Source organism: Salvelinus namaycush, chromosome 1 (assembly GCF_016432855.1).
Source record: "Salvelinus namaycush isolate Seneca chromosome 1, SaNama_1.0, whole genome shotgun sequence".
Lineage (NCBI taxonomy): Eukaryota > Metazoa > Chordata > Actinopteri > Salmoniformes > Salmonidae > Salvelinus > Salvelinus namaycush.
The window spans coordinates 53,194,421-53,217,779 of NC_052307.1; the positions used below are offsets into that span (position 1 = coordinate 53,194,421).

General features: G+C 42.7%; 1 protein-coding gene across 1 annotated transcript in view; it reads left to right on the forward strand.

Annotated features, from left to right (window-relative positions):
- LOC120045552 (MAP kinase-activating death domain protein-like) overlaps positions 1–23,359 on the forward strand; it is a 71,903-nt gene that overhangs the window by 46,279 nt on the left and 2,265 nt on the right. The window contains exons 19-31 of the mRNA XM_038990457.1: positions 1,433–1,639; positions 4,865–4,968; positions 5,297–5,380; positions 5,946–6,104; positions 6,340–6,472; positions 8,435–8,555; positions 8,660–8,765; positions 8,908–9,018; positions 10,309–10,416; positions 10,623–10,787; positions 10,975–11,047; positions 11,762–11,868; positions 15,142–15,211. Of these exons, the coding sequence (XP_038846385.1) occupies positions 1,433–1,639; positions 4,865–4,968; positions 5,297–5,380; positions 5,946–6,104; positions 6,340–6,472; positions 8,435–8,555; positions 8,660–8,765; positions 8,908–9,018; positions 10,309–10,416; positions 10,623–10,787; positions 10,975–11,047; positions 11,762–11,868; positions 15,142–15,211 (1,548 nt within the window). The remainder of the gene's footprint in view (positions 1–1,432; positions 1,640–4,864; positions 4,969–5,296; positions 5,381–5,945; positions 6,105–6,339; positions 6,473–8,434; positions 8,556–8,659; positions 8,766–8,907; positions 9,019–10,308; positions 10,417–10,622; positions 10,788–10,974; positions 11,048–11,761; positions 11,869–15,141; positions 15,212–23,359) is intronic.

Sequence of the window (23,359 nt, forward strand, 5' to 3'; positions counted from 1 at the left end):
TGGGTCTCAGTGCGTCCCTTTCAGATGTTTAAGCATTGCACCTCTTCTACCATTACTGTACCTCAATTCCACTTTGCAAAGTTTACATTTCCTTCCTCATCTAACTTCTTAAAGTATTGCAATACAGGACTTCGCTGCTGTTGCTTGCCTTTCTCTGCTTTTTTCCCAACTGTTAACGACGATGACGTAGTGGTGGAGAGTCGACTCCAACATAATTGATTCCTCGACTCCTTGCGTGTCGACTCACATTTCTTAGTGTTAAGATTCGACTCCTAAGATTCAGTATTTTTGGAACGGAAGAAACTGATTAGTTGCCGTACTTCCAAGAATACAAACACTCGCATCTTTCATAGATAGCTAGCAAGGGATGGAGAGAGAGGGGAGGGGCACAGTATAGGCAGGTCGGTCACCAGGCAGATAGTCAGAACCGTGCACTAGACCTATGTATCGGCAATCAAAAGCTGTATTTCTTGGCTTACAATGTCTCGCAACTTCAGGAAAGCAGGGCCTATCATCAATTAATAAGCTAGGATATTCTACACGCAACAGACCGAAGACTGAACACACTCGTATCACTAACGAAGAGAAAGAGCAAGGGTGTGTGTAATCATTAGTCCAAATAGTTACAGGCGAGCCAGCGTGATGAAGAGCGAGGAGGGGGCCGGCAGCAAAAATTGTGTGCATAGACGGGTTGGTTGTTTAGCAACTATGGGCAAAACAGACTGGGTTGGCTTAGATTGTTGACATGTAAACTATATTTAGTCTCCAATATTTATTGAAAACATAAATACATTTGCACAATGAGCACTTGTCTCTCAAATACATCTCTACAGTTGACGATTAGCTAAGCTAGTGAATTTTTGCCATATTTGCATTGACATGAAATATGTCAAAATACCTCAAAACAAGAACAAGATGAAACTAGCTGAAATTAGTTACTTACAATGAGTTACTTACAATGGCAGTTTCTTGTCAGTGTTGGTAGCTATCTGGCCAATCTCAATCACAACTCACGGACGTATGCGCATCGTTTTCGTGTCAGCTAACCCATCTATATGTCTTGGTAGTCTGTCTTGCATGCCTCGCAAATTCACCAAAGTAGACTAAAGTTATATTTAAATTAAATTACACAACTTTTCTAGTTGGGCTATAACATATTAATAATATATAAATATGTTTTGTGATCACTGCACTGCTATTTTAATTATGTGGGGGGGGGGACAACAAAACATGTTTTTTCGGTTTGGGATTATTCTAAATGTTAAGGAACCCAATTTCATTTTAGCGTTTAAATGTTCACACCCCTACAAACAACTGTCTATTCTAACCTTCAAACCTCCCACTGCAACTCTATACTGTTTCTTCTCTCGTTACTATCTCTTCCCCTTCTTCCCTATTCTTCTCCCTTTTTCCTTCTTGGTGGCCCCAGTAGACCCAGAGAAGCGCAAGCGGAGCCCCAGTGACGCTGCAAGCAGCCCGGGCAGCAAGGGGAGCCCATCTCCCCGCATGGAGGGCACCAAGCCCCCGGGGCTCCTCCTGGTTCCCCGTCTCCAACTGTCGCACCCCACCTCGGGGGGCAAAGGCACCCGCCACTTTGACACCCGGAGTCTGAACGAGGAGAATTTTATTGCCTCCATTGGTGTGTACCCCACCCCATCCCCCTTTGCATGCACTCTGAGAGCACCCCTTGCCCCCCCTGCTCACCAGTCTAAACCCTGCCCTACCCCTTGACCCACCTCTCTCCAACCAGGCAACAAGGGGCGTGCTTTCCCTTCCATAAAAAAGAGCCCCTTATGATATTCCATTCACTTTGACCCACACCAGTGATGTGCGCCCAATGGTCAGCATTTAAAGCTGTAAAACTCTGAAATATATTTAGAACGTAAATACAATATGCTGGTTTGCCATAATATTTGGACACAGGTTGCATATTTGCACATCATGCAACTTTAATTAAATTTGACAAATAACCACATTTGAATTCCAGATCTGGCCTTGGATAATATGTTGCTATGTGTGCGAGATTGGAACAGCCTTGAGCGGTGTAGGCGTGTGTGAAATATTTGCATTGAGCCCACCACCCACGGCCTGGATGTGTTGTGTCCCTCCCCACCCACCCTTCTCTGAATGTTGAGTGCCCCAGTTTGCCGCCTCCTCTCGTGGAGTCCTCCTTTGTTTGCCTTCTAGCACCTTGACTGCATGTCTCCGTTTTCCGTTGTCTTCTCGAAACTCAAAATCTGCAGTACCGTGCTAAGGAGTCTGAAGACCTGTCTCTGCCTTTACTGCAGGTTTCCTTAAAGCGCGCTGTACAAGTAGCAGCTCTCTCAGCTCTAGCATGGAGGGTGGAGTGTCACTCCCCAGTAAACAGGCCCAAGGAAGAGACAAATTTCATGCTCACCGTTAGCAAGCCACGGTTGGAGTTTAGCTGAGGGATAGGGCTAATTAACACTGAACATCGTGGAAAAGGAGCGATGCATTGCTTCTCCTTTCGACCACCGTTCTATCTCAAATGTTACTTTGGGTCTGTATACAGGGGACAGATTCACCCAACTCCCTCAATCTCCCAACCTAAGCTCACTTCACCAGCCCCTTTTTTCTCTTTGGGAAGATGCAGCTTCAATTCTACGGAATGTCTTTTTGAGACTTGCACCCCTGCTTCTGCAACAGCTCCATTCAACCTGCTGGCTAGCTGGCTGGCCACTCCACCCCCATTCCATGCCCTTCACAAAGCCCTGCTGCCTCAGTCACCCTGGTTCTGGAGAGCCACACACTGCTAGCCAATAAGTTAGCACCTCGGTCACAGAACATTTGAAAGGAACCCCAGTATTCCACCTTGTGTGGTTCTCCAGGACCATGGTCCAGGAGTGTTGGGTGTGTTGTAATGTTACACCTCAGTAGCAGTAACTGGCAATGGATCAAACTTTGCATACATATAATTATGTCATAGTGTTCCATATTGCCAAGCTGAAATGTGACTACTCTCAGACATTACAAAACATCCTCAATTGTTAAAATAACAGATTTTTTGAATGCCTAATTTTGTTTTATGTTATGGTTTATCTAATGCTCATCCTCCATACCTGCCTACTCAACCAGCTCTCTGACACTCTCTCTGTCTTTCTCTCCTTGCTTGCAATGCATCTTGGGTAGAATTGTGGAGCAGGCACCATGAAAAGGATAAGCAAAAAGCTATGGAAAAACAACAGAGTAAGATATTTTTCACACACAAAAAAGACTGGGGTATTGCATAACTGCCAGCTCCTAACATTTCCACGCCCTTCTCTCCACCTTTCCCCAACCTACTTATGTTTATTAGTCACAAATGATTTAAATAGTTAATATAAGTGATCATGTTGACATGGATAATGATTCTAGGACTAGGTCTATAATCTTGATTTGAGGTGTGTTCGTAACGGTTTGTACATTTTGGGTATCAGTGGAATAACTGAGTTACGCCTGCATATCTCAAATCAGGAGTCATAACTTAGTGAGTCTCTTACTCTCCATAGAGATACTCTGTCATATGTTTGCCAACAACTCGTTCCATTCTTATTCCCTGAGTTGTGAAATAGTCATTGGAAACGTAGTCTGTCTGACACACCCAATCGTTCCCTGTTTTTCCTGGGCTCTTGAGGTTCTGTCAAGGTTAAGACAGTTGTGGCATTTCATTTAGCAAATGTCCTTTTCTGGAAAATCACTTCACGGCCAGAAGGTAAATTGTACTTTTTTTCTCCAAATCAGATAGCTGAGCCATGAATGAATACATAATAGTTTGTTAGAGTACAAACACTGCTTGCAGGTTTCTTGGCTGCATGACCAAATGTATCACAGAAGTCATGGTTACATTTGCATTGAACTATTATAATTGACTGTACTTTCTTCCAATGTAAAGGTTTGATATCCTGGACTCTTCAAAATGTACAGATTGCAGGCCAGCGTTTGTTTCATTGTAGTAAAATGTTCCTAGAGGTGCATTATGTGAGTCATAACCAGGTGTTTCTGCAACAACTGACTGATATATTAACAAAAGTGCTGTTGTTCAATGCTTGTCTAAAAGCAAACTTGTGCAGAAAATGGTCCCCTATTTTGACTGTCCCTCAGTTTGTCTGCATGTCTAACTGCCTGAGTCTGTATGTCAACTTTGACCTCTTTTTATATTGGTATCTGCCTTTGTCAATTACAGTTTGATCTACATCCATCAATATTCCTACTGATTTTGCACTCTCCACTTGCCTCTAAAAAGTCACATGCTTGGTCCTTTGAAAGCTGACCACTGGATCATGTTCATTAGGGCACACGTACCAATGTTTTGCAACCGAAAACAAATGAGATAGTATCTCTCTGTTTTGGGCTATTTACTTCTGTTTTGGCCTACTGAACATGAGCCATTGTTATTTATTTTATTTATTCTTTTTTTTATGCTTCCTGAATATTAAAAAAACAACATAGCTGTTGTTACTTTTGTTCATTGAATTCCACAACAAAAAAGAAAGACAAGATCCTCCGGCTGAATGGAAGTGTCCCTATTTTAGGGCCAGTTTTTCCGGTCAATCCCAAAGTTATGGTGTTCGAGGTCAGACACACCAATAGCGTTTGCAGGCAGAGAGTACCTTGCACCTCTGAACGTAATTTGCAAACCGAGTGCGCACCAATTTCACATGGAGAATCGTGTGAAAAGTGTCGTCAGTCAGATCGGAAGACGAACGCTAAATCCACATTCAGTGCGACGTGTGCGAGCCTTTCAATAGCAGTTAGGTCACCACCCCCCCACCTCTCTGCCAGTTGCCAATCATGTGACACTCAGTAAGGGGGCAGTGTGGAAGTGCCCATGGCACCCGTGCTGACAACAACATGTATCCTGCAGGAGCGGAGGGGGCTAAGAAACAGCACCCTGAGCTGACCGACACGGAGGAGAAGAAGTCCCAGATCAGTGCTGACAGTGGCCTCAGCATCACCTCCGGATCCCAGGTCTGTTATTTTCCAAAGCCAGCTCTTGTAACTAAGCGAAGCACGTGGAATCTGACATTTTTCACGTCGGTTATCTCCCAACTCTGGCGCTTGAGGGCCACAATGTCTGCTGATTCTCATTCTTGCCTTTTAATCTGAGTCTGATATAGACCTGGGCAACCAGAGTTGTAGACTGAGTGTTTGGATTTTGATGGCATGGACTTGTGAATTAGTATTAAGGAGATGACAAAAAACAGGAGTCACTACGGCCCTTGAGAAGAAGTTCATTTCCACTGTTTCTATATGCCTCTGTCTGCTCACCTCTCTTTTTCTCGGTCTTGCTTTGCAGAAGAGTGACACAGAGTCTGTGACCAGCACTGAACCACCAGTCCTTACCAGAAGCACCAGCCAGGACTCAGAGGCCAGCACAGTGGTAGGGCATGGCCAATACAGAGAAACAATCTCACCCCAATCCTAAACCCCTCTCAACCTTACCTCCGTGTGACTCATCCCAAGGACCGCTTACTCCCAAAGTGTGATTTCTATCCTTAGTCTAGTCTTACAAGGTTTACACTCAATCTCAAGCCATACATCCCCAGTAACACTTATCCCAAACAGGTTGCTTCCCAATCTTACCAAATTCCAAGCTTGAATAATTTCTAGTCTTTGTTAACTTTGGTCCTACTCATCTCTTGTCTTGCTTTGTCTCAGCCTGGCACAATGGCTCTTACCAAAACTGTACGTGTCATACTAATCTACCTCATCCCCAGTGTTTCTTAGCCTTAGTGTAACTCAATGATCCTCAAAAAAAAACTGTAGTACTGCAGCTCTCCAAGAGCAGGGTTGAGGAGTACTGATCTAACTCTTGTCTCTTTTGGCCTTAGTCGAACACATCCTGTGTGTCTTTTAGCCTTAGCCTTACTCAGTCTGACTTCTCTGTGTATCTGTATGCCTGATATTCACTAGTCTCCTAACACTTTGACCCCTGACACTTCCAGATAAGTAACAGCTCAGGGGAGACGCTGGGAGCTGACAGTGACTTGAGTAGCACCACTGGGGAGGGCTTGGGTGGCAGGCAAGCCCCCCACCTCAACCTCTCCAGGGGAACACTGTCCGACAGCGAGATTGAGACCAACCCGGCCACCAGCTCAGTGTTTGTGAGTGGAAAATACTTCCTGGCTGATCACACTGCTTGATTCACCAGTTAATATTAGTGCAATTGTTTTGTTTTTGGGGTGTTTTCTAGATGTGCGAATGCATTCCCTGTGGGACATGAAGTCTACCTGTGGATGTCAATCTTGTAAATGCAGGATTGAGGGGTGATTCCAATTTTTGAATATCTTTGGCAAGATGAAATTACCCCATGATTTATGTTTTGTGGTGTTTGCCCAGGGTAAGACCCAAAAGATGAAGCCTGGTGTGAAGGAGGCGAAGGCAAAACTTGTGCCTGTCCTGGCTAAGGGGCCTCCCGCCCAGCCCTTGGAGGACATCAGCATGAGGATTTACCTGTGTGATGGCCTGCTGGGTATGTTCCAAGATGGCTGATGTTTTAGAAAGGCTATGGTTTAATATCTACTCGTGTCTTCTTTAGTCTCCCTCTGTTCAACTTTGTGGTAAAAAGTTACAGTAAATATGTAGTAGACTCAGCAAGATGTTGCATGCACAAAGTAAACAAAATATTAGGTACATTTCCACATCTAAGAGCGTTGAAGCGCGAGGCTAAACGTGTCTGCTGTCTTGCATCGTGCTCATCTCATATCTGCGGTGCTGCTCGTTGTAACGTCATCTCACGAAGTCTACCTTTTTAAAGTGAATCCTTCCTATAAGGCAAAACACAGATATACAGTACCAGTCAAAAGTTTGGACACACCTACTCAAAATACTCTTGGCATTCTCAACCCACTTTTCAATTAATGCATTTCAATTAACAGACCTGTCTTGTTAAGTTAAATATAACACTTTTTTTGGTTGCTACGTGACTCCATATGTGTTATTTTATAGTGTTGATGTCTTCACTATTATTCTACAATGTAGAAAATAGTAAAAATAAAGAAGAATTACTTGTTACTTTTACTTCTTATCAGTATTTTTAAGCATTTCACTGCAACACCTGTTATATTCGGCGCATGTGACTAATACAATTTGATTTGAATGAGTAGGTGTGTCCAAACTTTTGACTGGTACTGTATGTATGTGTGTGTGTGTGTGTGTGTATACACTACCGTTCAAAGGTTAGGGGTCACTTAGAAATATTCCTGTTTTTGAAAGAAAAGCAAATTTTGTCGATTTTAAAATGACATAAAATTGATAAAAAATACAGTGTAGACATTGTTAATGTTATAAATTACTATTGTAGCTGGAAACGGCAGAGTTTTATGGAATATCTACATAGGCGTACAGAGGCCCGTTATCAGCAACCATCACTCCTGTGTACCAATGGTACACAATTATTTTTATTGGCCAATCTGAGATATGGCTTTTTCTTTGCAACTCTGCCTAGAAGGCCAGCATCCCGGAGTCCCCTCTTCACTGTTGAGACTGGTGTTTTGCGTTTAAAATGATCAACTTGGATTAGCTAAGACAACGTGCCATTGGCACACAGGAGTGATGGTTGCTGATAATGGGCCTCTGTACGCATATGTAGATATTCCATAAATCTGCCGTTTCCAGCTACATATATACATGATTCGTCAAACTCTTTATCAGAGTTTGTCTCACTCTGTCTCACTATTTGACTAACACTGCATGAACTGTACTATAAAGCGTGAAGGTAGGTCTGAAGTGAATGAGGCTGGGTCAATTTTTTTGTCCTTTCACCCCTCTCTCTGCTTTTGGCTTGCCATTAACCCACTCAGCTTTGAGCTTAACCCTCTTTGCTCTGCTGCTCCTCTTCCTCCCTGCTGCGTGTCCCGGGAACGCCTTGCAGGGCGCGACAAGAGCTCCATGTGGGACCAGCTGGAGGATGCTGCCATGGAAACCTTCTCTCTGAGTAGGGCTGACCTCTTTCATCTTTTGACCTTCTATGTTTATGCTTGGATGCAATGCCCACCTGGGCTCTGGTGCTCACTTGTGTATTGTCTGGTGCTTTGATGTGGTGCTTTGATCTTTACCGCCACTGGATTTCCCATCACACTGAGGGGTTTGTATTGTAAACAATGTAGCAAGGCTCCTATGAATAAGTAAACAAGAGAATATGTCTCTTGGTTGACAAACACATTTTCAACAATCACACAGTCAGGTGTGTGTGTGTTCGTGTGCGTGTGTGCAGTTATGTAAGGTTCTGTGGGATCATGTGTCTGTTAATGCATGTCTACTGGCGAGTGTGGGGTGACATGTAGTTGTCAGTGTGAAGGGGATTTTGACCTCGTGATGATTTTGTACAGTAACACTAGTTTTGTGTTTTTGTGTGCCCTTGTGATTGTGGTCATGATGTGTTTGTGTGTGTCCTTTTGGACACAGATAAGCAGTGTGTGTTATATTTGTGTAGGTAAGGAGCGCTCTACACTGTGGGACCAGGTCCAGTTCTGGGAGGATGCTTACTTGGATGCTGTCATGTTGGAGAGGGAGGGGATGGGCATGGACCAGGGACCTCAAGAGATGATTGACAGGTACAAGTTGCCTATTAGAGTGGATCTGTATTTTTGAAATGTCAGCCATCCTTGTATAGCTGCGTTTACTGTTTAGAGGCTGATGGTTACCACTGTTTACACAGATACCTGTCACTCGGGGACCACGACCGTAAGCGCCTGGAGGACGATGAGGACAGGCTGCTAGCTACTCTACTGCATAATATGATCGCCTACATGCTAATGGTTAAGGTGGGCCTATCATACACAATGTTTGACTCCGTAACCCCCGTATGTCAACTGCAGCAACTACAAATGTTAAGATAGGTAGGCGTCGTATATTTTCCAATGTGTCTTGCGAGATTTGTTTGTCTGTCCGTTTCTGTCTGTCCAGGTGAGCAAGAATGACATCAGGAAGAAGGTGAGGCGTCTGATGGGGAAGTCCCACATCGGCCTCAGCCACAGCCAGGAGATCAACGAGTGTCTGGACAAACTGGCTAATTTGGTAAGAAGGCACCAAGGGTTCTCTCTCTCCAATAAAACAGGAGCCACTAAGGCGGTCAACTGTTCTACCAAGTGGCATATAGATTCAAAGTTTTATATGGTCCTTCAAGCCAGATCATTTTATGCAACACATGTTTTTAGTGTGTGTGAGAATATCAGTGTTGCTGAGACAGTATCTCTGTTTTACCCGCTAGAGTCTAAGCCCTGTCTAAGCCGGGGATGAAACATTTGATTTGGCATTACTTCTATTAGCCCATAGAAAAGCATTGAATAACAGATTAATTACATGGAACAACAATCCCCTAGAAAAATCTAAAGGAAGTTCTGTCTTATATCTGAGAGATATAAGAAAGATCAGGAAATGTGTATTATAATTTTCCATGTATTTAACCCCTTATTTTAGTCACTAAACAGTCTCCATATATACTTCCATGATTTTTTAAAAACTGGTTATGTGGACCTTCAGATGAGGCTTGTGGGCTTCCTAGAGCAAAACAACCGACATGTACAGTACCAGTCAACTTTGGACACACCTACTCATTCAAGGGTTTTCTTTATTTGTACTATTTTCTACATTGTAGAATAGTAGTGAAGACATCAGAACTATGAAATAACACATATGGAATCATGTAGTAACCAAAAACTTGTCAAAAAAATCTAAATATATTTTATATTTGAGATTCTTCAAAGTAGCCACCCTTTGCCTTGATGACAGCTTTGCACACTTGGCATTCTCTTCTCTTTTTCAAAAATAAAGAAAAACCCTGTAATGAGTAGGTTTGTCCAAACTTTTGACTGGTAGGTGTGTCCAAACTTTTGACGTGTTCGTGAGAGACTCACCTTTCCACAGAGGGGTTATATCACTGTGTAGCCCAAACTATTTGAAGCCTACAGACAGAAATTGGCAGATGGGGCTGTCACAACTTCGTAGAGCAAAACGGAGAACACCATCGGGTTCGTGAGAGTCATCTTTCCACAGAGGGGTCATAATAGTTTTATAGGCCAAACTGTTCAGACGCTACAAAGGTTTTTGTGAGAAGACCGATTTTTCTGAGTATCTCGTGGTCTGACAAACACCGTTCTTCTAATTCTGCCACCTTTCACCACAGATGTGGTAGGGCGATCTCAGCGGATGCGGTGGATTGAGAGGCAGCCCATGCAACAACAAAAAACATATCTCTAGCTTAAACAGATGTATTTTGACACAGATTTATTTATGTTAATTATATTTCCATGGGGCCCCGCAAAAATTGTAGGAGAAGGGTTAACGTCTTGTTCACTCACATTTCAGAATGGCCGCGAGCTGTCCATCAGACCTAGTGGAAGCCGTCACATCAAGAAGCAGACCTTCGTGGTGCATGCTGGGACAGACACCACGGGGGACATCTTCTTCATGGAGGTATGAGAAAGACACTTTCAGAATTCACTTTCCCTTTTTTTATTGTGCCCAAGAGATGCATGAAAGCCAGACAAGTGTATCTGAATAGATCAAATTTAAGAACTGTCAAAATGCTGCAATTTGTTGTTTCAGTAGATCAAGCGTTTAGCTCTACAGTAGATATCAATTAATTGCATTCTTTGCCTCTGTCCATTTCCCCCATTCAGGTGTGTGACGACTGCATAGTCCTGCGCAGCAACATCGGCACAGTGTATGAGCGCTGGTGGTACGAGAAGCTCATTAACATGACCTACTGTCCCAAGACCAAGGTGCTGTGTCTGTGGAGACGCAATGGCCAGGAAACCCAACTCAACAAGTTCTACACCAAGAAGGTGAGCCTCTACCGTCTGCGCTTCGCGTACTGAAATGCGGCTAGCAATTATGAACACAATGATATCCGTGTCAGTGGAACCTCTGATTAAGGTGACTGTAAATGTGGTGACTTTCGTGTCAGACTTTGTATAGACACTTTTTGTATTCCATAGTCCATAATCTGAATTCAAATGTTTTCTTGTCTAGTGTCGTGAATTGTATTACTGCGTGAAGGACAGCATGGAAAGGGCTGCTGCACGACAGCAGAGCATTAAACCAGGTATGTGTGCACGTTGGCTAGACCCTTTCTTTGAGGCAGCACCAATGTATGATTGCGCTGCGTTTGGAAAATGTATAGCCCTAGGGCAATGGTATTCAAAGTCTGGGTCAGGACCCCTAGTGGAGTTGCAGAGGAATAGCAGTGGGATTACCTAAATATATAAAAAAAAAAAAAAAAATTTAAGAGTACAGATTATTGTATGGGAAAATATACAAACGTTTATGAGAAAGATCATTTTAAAAATGAATGTTACTGAGGAAATGTATTAATTGGGTTCTTTTCATTTTGATAAGAGAGATGAAAAGTAATGAATTGAAGGTTATTTGTTCATGTAAAAATGGACATTTTCCAATTTTAAGGTTGGGTCATTGCATTTGTCATAAGAAATGGTGTCCCCAGAAATGCTGGCAAACAAAATGGGGTCCCCAATGAAAAGGTTTGTATACCACTGCCCTAAGGGCTAATAGCAGTTAGCAATAGTTCATAGTCTATGGAAAAGTATAAATTTAGGGTGTAGGAATAACTCTGAGTAAAGGTGAGCTCTAGATTACTGCTTTATCATCCAAGAAATGCTATAACCTTTTGAGTCAATCAGTTCAGTTGGCCAAGTAAAGACTTTAATATCTGTCATCACTAACACTTTTCGAAAGAGATGTACAGCGGAATGGATAGGGGAGGGATCCTTTGGTTTAAGCGATCTGCCCCTCTCCATAGGTCCAGAGCTGGGTGGAGAGTTCCCTGTGCAGGACATGAAGACGGGCGAGGGAGGATTGCTGCAAGTCACCCTGGAAGGCATCAACCTCAAATTCATGCACAGCCAGGTAGGAGGCCTGTATTACCACATACACACATATACAATATATACACACACACGCACACACGCACACATACACACACGCAAAACCACTTAACCTCTTTCCACCCACCTCAATTCTTCTCTTTTTCTATTTTCTTTCTCTTTCACACACAACTGTGGCTCACTTCCTCTAAGGTCCCTTTAAAAAAAGAGAGAGAATAGAAGGCATTTCGTTTTTTTTAATGTTTGACATTGATAAATATTTTATAGCCTACTGAATTGAGTGCAAAAGCAGAGCACATTTTGAAGGTACTTCAGTCACCGTTTTGATCATGACCTTAGAGGAAGAATACATTTTTGTGCTTTGTCTTTCTATGATTTAAAAGATGTTATGTTTTATTTGTGCAGTCACTAAGATGTGTGTTTCAAGAAGAAAACACATATCCACTTAAACATTTCTGTTAAAGGCCTCCCGAGTGGCGCAGCGATCGGGGCATTGCATCGCAGTGCTAGAGGCGTCACTACAGATCCTGGTTCAATCCCGGGCTGTGTCGCAGCTGGCTGTAACCGGGAGACCCATGAGACGGCGCACAATTGGCCCAGCGTCGTCCGGGTTAGGGGAGGGTTTGGCCGGCTGGGATGTCCTTGTCCCATCGCGCTCTACCGACTCCTTGTGGCGTCCGGGGGCATGCACGCTGACTTCAGGTCGCCAGCTGTACGACACATTGGTGCGGCTGACTTCCGGGTTAAGCGAGCAGTGTGTCAAGAAGCAGTGTGGCTTGGCAGGTCGTGTTTCGGAGGATGCATGGCTCTCGACCTTCGCCTCTCGAGTCCGTACGTGAGTTGCAGCGATGGGACAAGACTGTAACTACCAATTGGATATTACGAAATTGGGGAGGAAAAAAGGGGTTAAGAAATATAATAATTGGACATTTCAAAAATACATAAATATTATGTTAATACTTAGCATTCTTACTTGTGGTGCCCAAACCTTGTCGTCTGTTCGTGTGTGGGGGGGGGGGGAAGGCGAGTGTTCTGTTTGTGTTAGAGAGATTTCAGAGATCAGAGATAAGACGGATGACCTTGTGCAAAGACTTTTCATTAATAATTGCCATTTTATTTTACTGTTCTTTTAAAGTTTTGTCCCCTTAAATTCCCTTGACCTGCATATTAAAGTTAGATGAAAAATACCTCTTCAAGTATTCAGATCTTTTGGAGGTGGGGCAATTCCATATCCTTAATCAACTTGAATAAGAATATAATTGACCTCAGTCCTCACCACTGTCACAAGTAGATCTTTTTGGACCCAAAGGAAATGCTTGGATCTGAAATAACAATTATACAATTGCTCCGCCAATGAGTGAGGGTCATAGGAGTGGCACTCATTTAATATAAGCAAAGTGACGAAACACACTGGACATATCACACTGTAGGATTGGGGCAAAAACGCATTGAATCAACACAGGGGAATGCCTACTCATAAGGTAATACTCAATTGTAGTAGAATAGAAAATAATGTTTTTGACCACTACATTCTTTATGAAAGGTCCTATCTTTTTGAACTGCTTTCTTGATTTCTTTAGATCACACAGCGCACCTAATTGAAAGTTATTAAGGCTAGACATTGCAGCGGCCAATCGAGAGTGTATTTGATTGTGCCTTCTTTTTGATGCAACACTTCAACACATTGGTCTAATTTGAGCCACCTAACAGGTTAGAACACGGTAGCTATGGTTGAAGAACAGTTACATCATCGTCATCATCATATAGAATTTAACAAGGGTACAAGAGTCATACGTTTGTAAAACCCTTTCCCTACTACAGACACCTAACTTACCTTTTAAGGAACAACACATACGTTTGTGCAACCTAATTGTACGATAATGGTCATAGCGCTCATTGAGATGCTGCTTGGCAAATTCAAACCACCTCTTTTTCCACCGTCAGCTCTGCAGGAGCTTAAGCACCAGTAGTAGATGTCATATTCATAGACATCATTCACGCAATAAAACAACAACAAAAAACACTTAACAATCTTGTTGTAAAGAACTTTTTCATATAATAGTTAACGCCAACCCATTACATTTTCCCAGAGCAGGCCCACCCAAGCTTCCGGTGTCAGACATGGGGCACCGTAGGGTTAAATACGTGGGCATGTTACAGAGGGGTGAGGTTGTTATAGGCGGCAGCCTGTTTTGTTGGGGAGGCGATGTGGCTGTGTGCCCTCTTGTACCTGTACTACTGAGCTGTTGGTGCCAGCCCTCGTTGCTGGAGGAGGGGGCATGGAGGGCATTGGGGGCGGGAGTGGGTTCCCAGCAGTCAAAACTGGTTGAAATGATGTAATTACATCATGTATTATTATTGGTTTTGGTAAGCTGGTAGTAACTGTCTTTTTCTGGGTTAGGCCCAGGAACAAACCAAAAAAAGACCAGCTGTTACAAGTATAGACTAGACCAACTTTCAGTAGTTATTTTTCCACCTTTCGTAGTTTAGCACTATCATTCCAGTAGAAATTTCTGTGATGGGTATATTATATTGGCATTGATAGCTGTTAATACGTCAAGTCCCGTCCATTAGGTGGATTGTTTTTTGGGGGATAGTGCAGCGCCCTCTTTGTGCGCCGTCCAGTGTTTGTGCTCTTCTGTCCGATAATAATTCAAACCGTTTCTCTTCCATGCTCTCTCCCCCTGCAAGGAGCGGAAGGTACACAACCTCTGCTGTGTTTATTTGTTAGCGGTTATGCCATTCTTTGGTTGGGTTATTTTTCCTCAATTGTTTTAGCTGTGTGTGGCAAACTTTATTTTATGTGTCCTCATCTCTGTTTTCATATGGAATTTCCATGTATTCTAAGCATTACATGGGCCACAGTGCATTTGCATTTGTAGGGAATACAGGAATTAATAGCAGTCACCATTGCTTCACTGTTGCTTCACAATAGCTTTGTTGATGCACACTATAGCTAAGGCACTATAGTGGGAACAAATTGCCATATTATAGTTTCATTCAGCAAGTAGTCATTAATAGCACTCACTTCATCATAGACCTTCCCACAATGCATTTCTACTCACCTAACCCCAGCCCATGTAAGCATTCAATCATGGAAACTTCTGTTTTGTGCTTTCCTATTTCTTTTTGGTAGCGTTTAAAAGCTTGCATATACCATCCCTTTTTCCCTTTTAGTATTGACTAGATGAGAATTTAACGTTGTTCATTTTCTATCTGAAATGTTTAATTTCAGCCTGTTGTCATTGAGTTGCTAATGTTCTGTCTTGCTGTTTTTGTTTGTTTTTTGTTTTAGGTTTTCATAGAGCTGAATCACATTAAAAAGTGCAATACTGTGAAGGGAGTCTTTGTCCTGGAGGAATTTGGTAATTACCCCATCTATTGATTCTAGGTCTGTACTCGACACGGCAGTAACTCAGCTTCACGACAAACGCAACGCTGACGCACAGAGATAGCAACTGTAACGACTCAGGGTTCAGTGGATTCACAACAGCTCTTGTATACCTCGGGGCAAATCTAGTCAGTGTTAGAATTAGCTAGTTTCATTTAGCAATTGAGAAGTCCAGCCCTCACAAATAGGAATGTTTGCTAATTTCATATTTATTGCTGATTTATAAAATAAGACAAAACAGCCCTAATTATGAGAGTTCTGTCTTTATTTGCTGTCATTTTATTTCGTCCAGAAGTAATTTTAGTTTTTAACCATGAGGTCTTAGGAGTCAGATCTGTCGTATTATGATGGAAGACTTTATGCACAGCTTGTTTCTGCATCAGACTTTCGTAAGGATCAAATGTTGGAAATTTGAGCTTTAGGGTAGGAAATCATTTTAGGGTTCACTCGACCAAATAAGATGGTATGTGCATGAGAGGGAAATTCATCAAAGCCTAGAGCAAAGGGAAGCAGAGCCCCAGATCGTGTTTTAACGGTTTTAAAAACGCTCATTAAGAATAAAGGACACCTACGTTGATTTATGTTCTCAGCTCTCAGTTGAAGCTGAATTATCTTGAAAAAAAATTCAATTTAGATTCCTAGGGGGGACTTGATCTGCTTGATCTTCAGGATAGAAGGATGCTAACTTGTTTGAAATGGCCACATCTGGGTTGCGTTGAGTAGGCACAACACCAAAAAATATTAAGAAAAGGAAAATGTGCTTTCTTAGGCATGTTCAGGTAGTATCTCAGCCATTTCAAAACGTTTTCGCTCAATGGTGCCTACTAAATGCGATTAGTGATTCCTTTCCTGAGACCAGGGCTACTATTTAGATATTTAGAGCATTTCCTTCTTGATGTGTACAGTAGATGGTTCGTCATGGCTTATTATACTGCCATATTTGAAACTGATAACCAGTGACCAATGAGATTGTTAGGAGAGCCCTAGATCTGTGAGGTGATAGCCCCCATCTATGTCAGCGCTGGACTGGGTTACTGCCGTGTCTCTGTGCTGCTTTTGTAATACGCTACCCTCATCCTTGCCGCTATGAAAACCTTCATTCTCCAGCAGGTAAAGTGCTGTCAAATCTCTCTTCTCCTTTCCTCACTTAAGAGCATTCCTCCTCTCCGTTCCCACCTTCTCTCATGCCCCTCATTCTTTATGCAGAATCCCCCTCGTTCCTTTCTTGTACCCTTGTCTGAGTTTCTGCCTGTCCTTCTGACAGTTTATGAAACTGAAGCTTTCTGCTCCTCTCCATCACTTGAAAAAAGCAAACCCCTCTAGCGTTGTTTTTCCCTCAATGTTTTGAGACGAAGAAACCTAGCGACTTGACAATGTGGAGAGCAGAGGGTTTTGAACTGCCCCCTTCCCCTCCCCCATTTTTCCGACCTCTACATCTGTCCCTTCTTTCGTAGGTTCACAGTTACTAATGAAAAGTCTGTCCTCCGACACTGGCTTTGAACTTGGTCTAGGGAGTTGGGCCTCATTAAAAGGACACTTTGGGATTTTAGCAATCTACTTCCCCAGAGTCAGATGAACTCGTGGATACCATTTTTATGTCTCTGTGTCCAGTATAAAGGAAGTTAGAGGTAGTTTCGTGAGCCCAAAAACTTTGTCATTACACTAACGCTAGTTAGCAATTGTGCTAGTTAGCAACTTCCTTCAAACTGCACGCAGAGACATAAATATAGTATCCATGAGTTAATCTGACAATGGGGAAGTAGATGAAGGGCCTCAATGCCAAAATCCCAAAGTATCCCTTTAACAGTTTATGTATTTGTGACGTCTTTAAGTGTTCAGTTTCTTGCTTTGTTTTTCCCCTATAATGTCCTGCTTAGTTTCTTTCCCATTCTCCACATTGTTTTACATTGTTATTGTTGTTGCTGTACACATTTGTTTGCACTGTGACTCATGCACAGTCTCAGATTTTTTGTATTTTCAAGCCATTCGTGTGAGTTCTTTCCTTTTCCGTGGGCCATGTATGTCCTTCTTTACACAATAATTTTGATGCCTGTATTCAAATGGTTTGCTGCTACAAACAGTTTAATCTATTCACCAAAACAAATCTAGGAACAGTAAGTAATGGGGGCAGGAAAAACCCTATTTAGGAAACAACCAAACTATATATTTTTTATCAGCTGAGAAACTGAGCCAACTCATACAGGTATACTGTTTGACATGTACCACAAGGATTAAGCTGGCGGCAAGCTAGAAGCGAGGTTGAAGTTTGGGTGGTTCTCGCAAACGAAGCAAAATAAACAAACTAGCCAGCTTTTTGTCAGAGCTGTTTGCCACTTGCTGTGGACTGAGCAGATGAAATTCTCTAACTTTGAACTCATCTCTGGTGAACTCAGCAGACCGTCATCAAGATGGTAGTCTGGTATGCAGACATGGTGGGAACATAACCAAACTGTCCCTAAGTTTTTTATTCACACACAAGCAGTTTTCCATATTTAGCTTGAAAGATGATAGCTAGCTACGTAACTTAGCTGTGGTTGTTTGCCAGTCAGCATAGCTTGTAGAATACTATGTGCGTTATGCCCTGGGATAGTGCGACCCTAGCCCCCGTGTCTTCGGTCAAAAAGACATGCAAGCCGTTGATTCACTGTGAACACTTCAATTCCACAGTAACCAGAATAATGGTGAATATATAGTAGTAACGATGTGTGTGGTTTCTATTTGAGAAAATGAATAATAATACAATATTAGTAATGTATATGAATTCACTAGATAAGACATTGACATAAGTATAGAATAGGTAATATGCATAAACATACAGAAAATAATATGCATACATAGTAGAAAGGAATGTATACATAAACATAATGTCAATAATACCTAAGAAATAGGCATACATAATAAGTGGCTGTGATATATACATAATAGGTGATACACGTAAACAATATGCATATATTGATTGCAATAATAAACTGTGCCACTAGGCTGCAGACGAGCCCTGTAATAGCTCTAATTGCAAAGGCTGACTGACATCCGGGAAGATTCCGGAAAGGGCGGCGCTAGAGAACGACAACTCTTAACGGCTGCGTTTCAAACTCAAAGTAGACAGCCCTAGGCCCTAAACCCTCAGGCCTTGAATGACGTTTTACATCGTCACATCCGAGTGTTCTTTAAATGTCCCTTGCCCAAGCAAGGGAGAGTGATGATCGGAGATTCAATGTCCTTGGTGGAAATCTTGAAGTTGAGCTTAAAAACAACCAACCTAAAGCTATTAGTGTTTATTACATTTTTATTTAATCAGGGTCTGTAGTCACGCCTCTAGCACTGCGAAGCAGTGCCTTAGACCGCTGCGCCACTCGAGAGCACAATGTACCTAGTAAGCTAACGTAGCTAGCTAGCACTCCTGTCAGGTAGCTAGCTACAGTTACCACAAGCTGGCTAGCTAGTTTTATAGTTTGGTAACTTACTCTAATATCTGAATTCCAAAAAATATGTTTATGAATCTAGCTACGTTTTATAGGCTCCTCACTACGAGACTACGCCAATTTTCCAATGCTAAAATCAATGTTGTTTATATATTTTTTAGCAAGCTAAGTTCATAATGTTTTCTGACATGCCGAAAATGCAGCCTTGTTGATGTAAATGTAAAACTTTGTGGCCACCAGAGTTTGACATGTGACTACAGATTGAATTGTGGGTGATATCCTGATACCCTGCAAGTGACCAAAGTTCTTCACTCGCTCCGATGGCAATCAAACTGCATCCAGTTTCACTGGGGATTCCCAGAGGGAAAATTGCTAGACCAAGGGCTGAGTGGGTAAAAATAACGTGTTTGGACTGAAGCCTAGTGGGTGCCGTATTTCCCCATAGAGAATTTCAGGCATAAATGGCCTACAGTTACATACAACACTGTAGAATAGGAATTTACAGGTACAAATAACATGCAGGGTGTAAGCATACACAGTAACAAAAGGGATAGAAGTAAGATAATATGGAATATAAACCTGTACAAGATACTGTTCTGACCACGGCTTAGACCAGTTAGAGGAACCGTGATGGAAGCACATAATATACAGCTAAACAAGGAACGTGAACTATATGTTGTAACCCAATACTGATATATTAATTTGTAATGGACAATGTATAAAAATGAGTAGCAAGGCTACATTAACTGGGAACTAGCATAGGCTAACCTGGATAAGTTAGCAAGGCAAGATACAATGATGCAGTAGAATGTTACAGTTATAACTTGGTTTATCTGTGGCGATTATACAACAGGCATAGCAAAGATTTTGTAATCAGATTACAGGCATAGCGATTTTTTTTTTTTTAAACAAATTTACACCACTTTGAGAAAACAATCACATTCAATTCAGCATTGGAAAAAAGACACGTTTAAGTTTGTTCCACCTGAGTGAGTCTGACCACAAGTCAGAGACCACTATGATGATGCACCAAATGCGTTTGCATACTTTTTGCCTTCTACTCTATAGCGGTGCTTGGGTAAAATCACTGGGGAAGCCAAGCCAGGAAAAAAAGCAATATTACAACCTATGTGTTGTGATAATTGCATTGTTTGCTCTGTAACCTGTTAGTTCATATGCCTTGCGACCGTGATATAAGGCCAAGATAATAAAAAGACAGTGGCAGAATAAATTCAACCAGGGGTGCAACTTTCACTGGGGATGGGGGGACATCACATTCCCCCACATTCTGAAATAGCATTTTTGTCCCACCCACTTTTATCATTGAAATGTGAAACAAAACGAGGCAACGGTGTGCTTTAGGACCATGTGGATGCCTCTGAGCGGTCGGGTAGGCTGTTTGGAGTATTTATACACTAAACAACTATTGATTTAGAACAAAGAAGCGTTACCGCAAGTCGCAAAGAAAACAGGAGCTGCCTCCACTATTCCAGCACCATTTCAACTGCAACATTTCAACATCAAATCATATATGCGTAGTCTAATACAGTGACAACTAAAAGATACCAAAAACAATTTAGTCCAATCAACGTAAGCTAAATATGATGTGGCTGTCCATGGTTCTGATTTGTGTGTGTGAATGCAGAAAAACATGTTCACTCACCCTACTACAAGCATTTCACTACACCCACAATAACATCTGCTAAATATGTGTATGTGACCAATAAAATTTGAAACGCCAATGCCATCCTCTCATGTTGACGAAACAGTCTGACTGTCATACAATATACGCTTTTATTTTTTATTATCCTAGGCTACCTGGCTAAAATGCTTGCTCGCTAGCCTAACTTCCTTTCGTGGGAAACGTGAGCTAGTTAACATTAGCCTTCTCCGTATAGCTACGTAGCTATTGAACTATCATCCTCTCAGTCCAGGGGAACAATGTATGAATTTATGGTTGGATCAGAATTGCCTTTATAATTATTGCCTAGTACGGAGAATTAAATAAAACCATAAGTCCAAATCCCTATCTCCATCCATGCCAAGGAAAGGGCTAATTTTAGCTAGCTAGCCACTGGAGGACAACAACACGAGATGCAACAATTCAAATCAAATCATCACATTTTATTTGTCACATGCGCCAAATACAACAGGTGTAGACCTTACAGTGAAATGCTTATTTATACAAGCCTTTAACCAAAAATGCAGTTAAGAAAAAGTGTTGAAGTATTTACTAAAATAAACTGAATTTAAAAAAATAACACATAATTAACGAGCAATAATAAAATAACAGTGAGGCTATATACAGGGGGTACCGGTACAGAGTCGATGTGCGGGGGCACCGGTTAGTTGAGGTATGTAGGTAGAGGTAAAGTGACTATGCGTGGATAATAAACAGAGAGTAGCAGCAGTGTAAAAATGGGGGGTGGGGACAATGCAAATAGTCCGGGTAGCCATTTGATTAGCTGTTCAGGAGTCTTATGGCTTGGGGGTAGAAGCTGTAAAGAAGCCTTTTGGACCTAGACTTGGCTCTCCGGTGTCTTAGGCAATTTTTTGGGCCTTCCTCTGATACCGCCTAGTATAGAGGTCCTGGATGGCAGGAAAGTTGGCGCCAGTGATGTACTGGGCCGTATGCACTACCCTCTAGTGCCTTGCGGTTGGAGGCCGAGCAGTTGCCATACAAGGCGGTGACGCAACCAGTCAGAATGCTCTCGATGGTGCAGCTGTAGAACTCTTTTTTTTTTTTCTGAGGACCCACACCAAATATTTTCAGTCTCCTGAGGGGGAATAGGCGTTGTCGTGCCCCCTTCACAACTGTCTTGGTGTGTTTGGACCATGATAGTTTGTTGGTGATGTGTACACCAAGGAACTTGAAGCTCTCAACCTGCTCTACTACAGCCCTGTCGATGAGAATGGGGGAGTTTTCTGTCCTCCTTTTTCTGTTGTCCACAATCATCTCCTTTGTCTTGATCATGTTGAGGGGTAGGTTGTTATTCTGGCACCACACTGCCAGGTCTCTGACCTCCTCCCTATAGGCTGTCTCATCGTTGTCGGTGATCAGGCCTACTGTTGTGTCGTCGGCAAACTTAATGATGGTGTTGGAGTCGTGCTTGGCCGTGCAGTCATGGGTGAACAGGTAGTACAGGAGGGGACTGAGCACGCACCCCTGGGGGGCCCCCGTGTTGAGGATCAGCGTGAAGGATGTGGTGTTACCTACCCTTACGACCTGGGGGTGACCCGTCAGGAAGTCCAGGATCCAGTTGCAGAGAGAGGTGTTTAGTCCCAGGGTCCTTAGCTTAGTGATGAGCTTTGAGTGCACTATAGTGTTGAACGCGGAGCTGTAGTCAATGAATAGCATTCTCACGCAGGTGTTCCTTTTGTCCAGGTGGGAAATGGCAGTGTGGAGTACAATAGAGATTGCATCATCTGTGGATCTGTTGGGGCGGTATGCAAATAGGAGTGGGTCTAGGGTTTCTGGGATAATGGTGTTGATGTGAGCCTTTCAAAGCACTACATGGCTACAGATGTGAGTGCTACGGGTCAGTAGTCATTTAGGCAGGTTACCTTGGTGTTCTTGGGCACAGGGATTATGGTGGTCTGCTTGAAACATGTCAGTGATGACACTTGCCAGTTGGTCAGCGCATGCTCGGAGTACACGTCCTGGTAGTCCGTCTGGCCCTGTGGCCTTGTGAATGTTGACCTGTTTAAAGTTCCTACTCACATCGGCTACGGAGAGTGTGATCACACAGTTGTCCGGAACAGCTGAAGCTCTCATGCATGCTTCAGTGTTGCTTGTCTCGTAGCGAGCATAGAAGTTCTTTAGCTCATTTGGTAGGCTCGTGTCACTGGGCACCTCACGGCTGTGCTCCCCTTTGTAGTCCGTAATAATTTGCAAACCCTGCCACATCCAATGAGCGTCGGAGCCGGTGTAGTACGATTCAATCTTAGTCCTCTATTGATGCTTTGCCTGTTTGATGTTTCGTCGGAGGGCATAGCGGGTTTTCCTATAAGCGTCCGGGTTAGAGTCCCTCTCCTTGAAAGCGGCAGCTCTACCCTTTACCTCAGTGCGGATGTTGCCTGTAATCCATGGCTTCTGGTTGGGGTATGTATGTACAGTCACTGTGGGGACGATGTCATCGATGCACTTATTGATGAAGCTAGGGACTGATGTGGTGTACTCCTCAATGCCATCGGAAGAATCCCGGAACATATTTCAGTCTGTGCTAGCAAAACAGTCCTGTAGCTTAGCATCTGCGTCATCTGACCACTTCCTTATTGAGCGAGTCAGTGGTAATTCCTGCTTTACTTTTTGCTTATACGCAGGAATCAGGAGGATAGAGTTATGGTCAGATTTGCCAAATGGAGGGCGAGGGAGAGCTTTGTACACGTCTCTGTGAATGGAGTAAAAGTGGTCTAGAGTTTATTTATTTTATTTTTTTTCTCTCTCTCTGATTGCACATTTAATATGCTGGTAGAAATGAGGTAAAACGGATTCAAGTTTCCCTGCATTAAAGTCCCTGGCCACTAGAAGCGCTGCCTCTGGATGATAATTTTCTTGTTTGCTTATGGCCTTAATGCAGCTCTTTGAGTGACGTCTTAGTGCCAGCATCGGTTTGTGGTGGTAAATAGACAGCTACGAAAATATAGATGATAAACTCTTCATAAATAGTGTTGTCTACAGTTTATCATGAGATTCTCTA